Source organism: Camellia sinensis, chromosome 1 (assembly GCF_055761805.1).
Source record: "Camellia sinensis isolate YWXY chromosome 1, ASM5576180v1, whole genome shotgun sequence".
In the NCBI taxonomy this organism is placed as follows: domain Eukaryota; kingdom Viridiplantae; phylum Streptophyta; class Magnoliopsida; order Ericales; family Theaceae; genus Camellia; species Camellia sinensis.
The window spans coordinates 10,135,141-10,142,889 of record NC_138961.1 but is presented as its reverse complement, the minus strand read 5'-3'; the positions used below and the strand labels follow the sequence as shown (position 1 = coordinate 10,142,889).

The 7,749-nt window shown below is 36.6% G+C and overlaps 1 protein-coding gene across 2 annotated transcripts; it reads left to right on the top strand.

Annotated features, from left to right (window-relative positions):
* Positions 1–438: 438 nt before the first annotated feature.
* Positions 439–6,822, top strand: LOC114266911 (Methyltransferase family protein). 2 transcript variants are annotated; one of them, XM_082922706.1, is made up of 7 exons: positions 439–871; positions 1,389–1,498; positions 3,498–3,709; positions 3,796–3,887; positions 5,634–5,736; positions 6,041–6,183; positions 6,527–6,822. In XM_082922706.1, the coding sequence occupies exons 1-7, from the start codon at positions 596–598 to the stop codon at positions 6,623–6,625; spliced, it is 1,035 nt and encodes a 344-aa protein (XP_082778832.1). In that variant the 5' UTR covers positions 439–595; the 3' UTR covers positions 6,626–6,822. The 2 variants fall into 2 exon arrangements, with proteins under 2 accessions (XP_082778832.1, XP_082778838.1); XM_082922712.1 differs by having other exon boundaries at positions 585–914.
* Positions 6,823–7,749: the final 927 nt, after the last annotated feature.

The following is a 7,749-nucleotide window of genomic DNA, read 5'->3' as shown; positions in this document are numbered from 1 at the left end:
AAAGCTCGGGCCGGGCTTGGGCAGCAATGCTCGGGTTCATGGTCGGGCTTGGGCGGGCTTGGGCACTGGCAAATACAATTCGGGTCGGGCTTGGGCAGACCCCCAACCCGACCGAACCCGCCCGAGTTGCACCCCTAGTTTGTGCAGTGTTATTGAAAGTGTGTGTTTTTTAACCACGCTTTTTTTACAACACAGTTTAATTAAGAAAGCGTGGTTAAAAATTATGTTTTTTGAAAAAGAAAAAATTTATTTAAAAGTGTGGTTAGAAACAACGCTTTATTTATAAATCAAATTACCTTAAAAACGTGATTTGTAACTATACTTTCTTAATCAAAAGTATAATTTGTAACAACAATTTTATAATTTTACAATTTTTTTACGATTGGATTACAAAAGCGGTAAAAATATAATTTCTAACCATGTTTTAACTTATTTTAGGAAATCCTTCATAGCTGAGCCTAGGTTGAGAAATAAGTTGTATTTTAACTTAATTAGAAAACCCACCCCACCCCACCCCACCCCACCCAACCCAAACCGGCCTGCGATAAATCTGTATTAGAAGTTGTCGGTGTTGTTGAGATCTCAATCTTTATTTATGTTTGGAGCGCAAGAAAAGAAAAGGAAAGAAAAGAAAAGCATGAGCAAAGAAGCAGCAGCAGAGTACCACTCCAAGGATTTCGAGTGGGATCAACTCAGACGAGAAATCGAATCCGACCCATCTCTTCTCTACCATTTTCTTCTACCTCTCGATGATACCCATCTTCCCTCATCTTCTCAATCTTTTTCTGGGTCTGTCTCATCTTCTCCTTCCCAAGACTCAGATGCATGGAACAAGTTTCACTCTCGTCACTCCTCCGGAAAATTCTTCAAGGTTCAGTTCAACCTCTTTCACAGTCATATTGATGATTGTTTATGTATGTTTCTGTATTTAATTGTATATATGCATCTATATTTGTGTATATTTACACACAAACACTTGCACCCACATGGGTATTTTGTTATATTGTTTGTGATGATGTAGTCTTGAATTTGAATGAAATGGGATAGTCTTCTCAATCCTAATCAAAGATTGATTAGAAAGCCACTGGTTTTGGTGAAACTTCTTTTTCTTATTCCCATTAATCTACTGCTTTATTGTTTACATCACCAATGAAATCAATGAGAGCAAAAGAGGGTTCATCAAACTTCAGCACTACAACCCACAATTGATAAAACTAAAGCTTGATTGAATCCGACATTTCCCATTGAACTCCAAACAAGATACATACAGTTGTTAATGGATTTTTGGAATTATAATGAAACTTTTTTTTTTTTCAGTTTCATTCACTTTTGTGACTTTGTTTGAAAATTTAGCATGTCTAATACCAGAATTTGATTATTGGTTTCAGGAGAGGCGGTATTTGTTGAAGGAATTTCCTGAACTATTGTCTTGTGATGAATATTCGAAAGTTTTGGAAGTGGGATGTGGTAATGGCAGTACTGTTCTACCAATTTTACGGTGATTCTTAGAATTTCCCAACTTTGTACCATCTGGCACTGATGTTACTATTTTTCAATTCTCCAAGTATTTCCTTTAAATTATTGTATTACTTGAGATACTCAAGATTTTAAACTTCATTAACATTGCTTGTCATATGACTAAAGCTGAACCTAGGAATTAATTTAGGATTAGATGTTTGCAAACCAAACAGGATATCGACCTTCAGGTTCCTCCTATTTTAGAATGGACTTTGGTTTCTTCTTTGCAATCTGTGCTAAGTTTCCCAAATAAGAAAATATAATTCCTTACTGTAAGATTATTGAAAAGAGAGCATATGACAAGGAAGATAAGCCAAAGGAGAGAAAGGAGGGGAGATGAGTATTATAGGAAATTGAGAGAGAGAGGGGTTAGGAAATCTCCTAGAAAAGAAAGTACAGAGAGTCCAGAAAAGAGAACGACAGGGTTAGAATAGAGAAGAGAAGGAAAGAGAATGTAAATAAAAGGGGGTGGGGAAGAGGGAGAGAAAAAGTGAAAGCTCTTCAAGTTAGTTGTGAACTTTATTGATCGTTGAGATTGATCTTGTTGACAATGATGAGGCCTTTTAATAGGTTCATAAAACCCTAAACCCACTGAAACATTGTAAAAAAAACATCCTTCCTGATATATTAATCTATAAAACTCAACTTTCACTTCTGGAACTACAAAAACTTCAACAAAATATGAAAATATAGATATGTTCACTATAAAACTAATGATTAACTTACTTATGCTCTTACTCACACACTAACACCGAAATATTCATTCATATATCTTCTCATGGGTTGCAGCTACTATGATCCAGGATCCCCTCTTTTATAGATCTTGACTTACTGTTGATAGGATTTAGTAGCTAAGCATATCTTGATGAAAATCCACAGAAAAACTTTTGACACTGAGAAAACCTTATAAATCCTCAATGTTATGTACCACTGCTCTCACAATAAGAAACCATGTTGAGGGAACATGCTAAGAGAAGGAAAGAAGAGGCATATTCCAAAAAATTGTGCGAAATAGGATGGACATGAGAGAAAGGGGAAAGAGGTCCGAGGAGAGAGGGAAAGATTAGGGAAGGGATTAGATAGGTTTAGGTTGGAGCTGTTTAAGGAGATAAAAGCAAGAGCAGAGTAAAGTTCCAAGGGTAAAGAGAGACAGAAAAGAGCAAAAAGAGAGATAGATGGGAAAATAAAAGACATGGTCAAAATACATCAAATGTCATATTTCCTAATATAACAACAAAAAAGTGTCAATTATAATACATAAAATAACTTTAATTTGTAAAACCATCAAAATACATCAATATTAGCTTTAAACCTTCTAAGAGGACGAATGACTAACAGATACCAGTCTACTTGGCATGGTTTCTGTGACTGTTACAGTGCATCTTTGATGTTTTGGAAGTGTTGTTAGGTTATGATTTTTCATTTTGTCTTCCTCAAAACACCTATTTTCTAGTTAAAATATCAGGCAGTTTTCTGCTATGTGGGTTGGAGGTGTATAATATAGTTTTTTTTTTTTTTTTCAATAGAGACCAAAGAGGCACACATTTGAAGGAGGATATTTAGAAAAATTATGCAGGACCTGGTTGTTTTTTCAATTCATTTTACTTTCACTTGTTTGGAAATCAGCATTCAGTCTTGTCTGAACTCCTACTTTGAATGTGTTCCCAACTTGTTTCGTTTTCAGTGGAGATTCCATAAGCACAAGTTTTGAAGATGCATGTTTAAAGTATATGGTCGGGAAATAGTTTCTTGCTTGCATAAACCATCCAAGGAGGCAGTTGTTGGGGTCATATGTCCCTTTTCTAGGCTTTGGGGTTAATCATTTGAATCTCTTTCTTTTGGTCCTCAAAACTTTCTTATTGAAGATTAATATTTGCAATCTTGTGTAGCATGTGAATTTGTAGAGATTAATTCTATGTCTTGATGTTCCTGGCCTTAAACCTGATACATATTTTTTTCCTTGAAATTTTTGGTTCCAGTGGCAACGAGAGCATCACTGTCTATTCTTGTGATTGTAGCATTGAGGCTCTTAAAAGGGCTGAAGAAGTGATAGATGCCACTGATTTAATCTCAGTAAAACATCGTTTTCATCCATTCCCTTGTGATTTTTCTATTAGTGGGTTTCCGAAGTGGTTGGCCTGCGACTCTTGCAGGGAAGTTAATCTGCAAAAGCAGGACACTTGCCTTTCTGGTTAGTTACTTTATCCATTGCTTCATAAATTCCTTAATTTTGTGGGCTATTACTTGGAACTCAGCTAATTTTTTCTGCTCTTCCAGATGTTGAAGACAAGAGAGGGGCAGGATTAAATGATTTTACTTCTTTGAAGGAACATAAATGCTGCCTTGGTGGGGTGGATTTTGTGACCTTGGTATGCTGCTAGTTTTCCACAAATTGAGTCTTAATGCGTTGTTGGGCATTCAAAGTTAGAATTTGAGGTGTAGTGGGTCTACACATCCTCTTAGGTTGTGTTTGGATCGTAGATTTGAAAAGAGATTTATGGAGGGAACAAAAAAGGGAAGGGAAATGTGAATGAAGTAGAAGGTAAATTTTTGTTACTTTTCCCTCTCCTTTTTTTCCCCCCCTTGACAAATCACTCCTCAAATCTGAAACCCAAACACAACCTTAGGAATTTACCTTTTTCGTTCTTTGAAGAATTATAATGTAATTACTTGCCGCATTATCTGCATTAGAAGCTGTGGTTACTTAAATGTTGAGTTTGAATTTTTGGAGGGAAAGAAGAAGGAAAGGGAAAAGTGAAAAAACCTTAGGTAGCATTTGGTAAAGCTTTCTAAATATGATTTGAGAATAGGAGTTGTATTTTGAGTTTGTGAGTTTTGGTATTATGATTTGAGTGTGGAAAATTTGTTTGGTAAATGAGTTTTGAATTGAGTGGGGAGTTTTTGATGTGACATATGATATTTGATAAAAAAACTTACAATTCATAACCAAACACACAACTCAAAATTCTATTAAAGCTCATAAAATTTTTTAAAAAATTCGAAAAATATTTTTTGTTGAATATATAAAAATTAACATGTGTTAATTGAAAAATAAAAAATAAAAAAAAATATGTGTTGTTCCGGTCAACTAGCCGGACGATCGGTGGGACGTTTTTCGATAGGACGTCCGGTGGAACGACTGATTAGTCCAAATTTTCCCACCTTCGACCAGGTTTTCAAAAGTGAACATAGAATTAATTTTTGAAAGTTGCAAACAAACATCATATGCAAACTAAAGGGTGGAACTAAAGTTCCAAAACCCTTCCAAACATAGCCTTAACTTCTACTTCATTTACTTTTCCCTTCCCTTTCCTCCACAAATCTAAGATCTAAACACAACCTAAGTACAAATGTTCAAATTTCGTAAGGGATATCAATCTGATTATTTAGATGTTTGATATGAGTTATTGAGTTAAATTCTAGGTTGTAGTTGAATTTCTTGTGTGATAACCACTTTGTTCATCACTTTGTAAATTTGACCAATGAGTCTTTATTACTATTTTTCATTAATGTAAAAATGCCCGAATATTTGACAATGTTACAATCTAATCATTCAAGAACTGCCTAAATATTTGACAAACCAACCTATTGCATTGGTATATTTAAGGCTGTTCATCTTTTTGTAAATGAAATTCATAACTTATTCACCGATGCCCCGAATGAATAATTAAAAAAAACTCCGAAAACCCTGAACTTGTCACAACTCAAATAGGAGTGTAAATTTGGCCCTGCCCAGCTCACTTGGGCCCGAGCTCGGGTCGGCCCACTGTCGGGCCATGTGGACTCCCACCAAGAATCGGGCTGGGCCACTTGTGCAAAATGGCGGCCTTGGGCTGTCTGGCAGCCGGGCCTGACCATTTTTTAAATTTTCTTCTATTTTTTCTCATAATTTTTTTTTTCCCACAAAAAATGACACTAAGCCTCAGGTGGGCTGGGCTTTGAAACAGACAACCCATGCCCAGGGCCTTGGTTTGGGCTTTGGGCCTAGGCCTAGGCCTAGGCGAGCAGGGCCACGGGCCGGTGGGCCAAATTTACACCCGTCAAATATATTAGGAAGTAAAGAATATGATGAAATTGGATCCTGATTTTTTGTTCTTGTATTTTGTGGCTGTCAGATATTCACGCTGTCAGCGGTACCACCTCACAGGATGCCAACAGCCATTGCAGCATGTTTCTCAGTATTGAAACCTGGTGGCCTACTTCTATTCAGAGATTATGGTAATTTCCCAACAAACAAAGGATTTTAGTCAAGGCTGTTTGCTCAAGATGAAAATTTTCCCTTCAATTTTTTATACTGAATATTTTGCATGGAAGACTTTTTATCTTGCTGCAGTAATTTCAAAAATTTCCTTTTTATTTTTTAGCTTGATTTTGGATGAAAATTTTGAACCCTTTTGAGTGAATTGTTGCTATCAAAAGCATTTTAAGGATGAACTAGTGAGACACCAAAATTCTTTCAGTTTTATTTATTGTACTATATTTGGAACCCGTTGAAATTATTAATAGTGTGATGAAAATTCAGGCCTTTATGACATGACGATGCTTCGATTTGAGCCAGACAAAAAAGTGGGATTTAGGGAATACATGCGTTCTGATGGAACTCGTTCCTATTTTTTTTGTTTGGATACTGTGAGGGATCTCTTTGTGGGTGCTGGCTTCACTGAGGTACTAATCTTTTTTCTATCAGTTTGATGTTAATCATAGCCGCACCAACATAGGATGGTAGATTTTGCGCTTAGTTTGGTGCAGCTTCTAGCAAACTGAAAGCTGAAGCTAAAATCACCTCCCCCCTTGCTTCTTAGAATCAGTTTTTTCCAGCTTTTTAAAAGCTATTTTTGTTTCATAAGTTGTTTGGCACAAATTTCAAAAATAAAAAAGCTATAAGCAACTCTATAAGCTGAACCAAACAATCTTTTATCACATTAAACTTGCCGATGAGTGAAGCTCATGCCAACTTACTACCATATGGAGGTTACAACTCTCCTTGTTATATATCCTGACTTTGCAGCTTGAGCTTGAATACTGTTGTGTTATGTCCATGAATCGCCGGAAAGGAAAGAGCATGCGGAGGGTATGGGTTCATGGAAAGTTCCAGAAGTCAGTATGAAGTTATCCCTCAATTGTCCCCCATTGGAGTGTCATTACCATGGAGGACTGTAAAACTTCTGTTGTTTTTAGGAAGATGCAAGAAAGTATTCATTTGTTTTTTATTTTGGGATAAAGTTGTATGAGACAGAAATATGGAGCAAGAATATTCAAGGTTAAGGGTTAATTGTGAAGAATGAAATTGTGGCTTTAATTAAATTTTGCAATAGTCATTTATATTAGTTGTTTGGATAGAAAGAAATCCTCACTATGTAGATTCTCAGTGCTAAAATATTCATGTCCCTTTCAAATCACTAACAGGTCACATCCATTAGATATATTTTGATATTTTTACACAGTCGAATGATCGTGATTGAATTGGGATAAGGAATAGAAATATTTGACAATAAAAAACCCTTGGCCTATTGTGTATGTTACTGATAACTATATGTTATTCTAGTGATATATAGACTCGATAACAGTTATTTGCTACCAATTTAAATAGAATCCAATTTTTGCAATTTGAGAACGGTCTTATTATTATAATTGTTTTTTTTTTCTTCTCAAGAAAGAGTTGAAAAGAAAAGTAAATTAAAAAAAGTTCTCAAAAACAAATGTTTCTATATAGTTGGATTATATGATGATATTTATTGATGATCCATTTTGTGCTGCTTAAGAATCAGAGCTCATATATATATATAGATATAGAAAAATGTTTGAGGGCCCGAAATGCCTGGCTCGAATTTTTTTTTTTTTTTTTCCTGCCATTTTTGACGCAGAGGAAGGTTGAAGCGGACGAAGAGAGAGAGGGAGAGGGAGAGAAAGAGGGAGAAGGAGAGGGGTCGCCGCCGTCTCCGATCTGTCGCCGATTGCCGCGCCTCCGCCTCCGCCTCCGCCATGCCTCTGCTCGTCGCCTCTGCCATCGCCGATCGCCGTGCCCCCCGCCTCCGCCTCCAGTCCATTTTTTAGGCCCCTCCAGTCCCCTTCCTTCTCCTTCCCCTCCCCCTCTCCCTCCTCCGTCTTCGTCTTCCTTCTTCTGCTGCAAAAAAAAAAGAAAAGAAAATTAAAACCACGAAATGACGTCGTTTCGTGGTTTAGGGGCATTCGGGGCGGAGGAATTCGGGCTCTCAATCAGTTCTCATAGAT

Bases quoted from the DNA above. Each gene is read 5' to 3' on its own strand.
- LOC114266911 (XM_082922706.1), top strand. From the start codon at position 596: ATGTTTGGAGCGCAAGAAAAGAAAAGGAAAGAAAAGAAAAGCATGAGC. The intron at 872-1,388 runs GTTCAGTTCAAC...TATTGGTTTCAG, and splicing joins CCTCCGGAAAATTCTTCAAG to GAGAGGCGGTATTTGTTGAA. The intron at 6,184-6,526 runs GTACTAATCTTT...CTGACTTTGCAG, and splicing joins TGGGTGCTGGCTTCACTGAG to CTTGAGCTTGAATACTGTTG.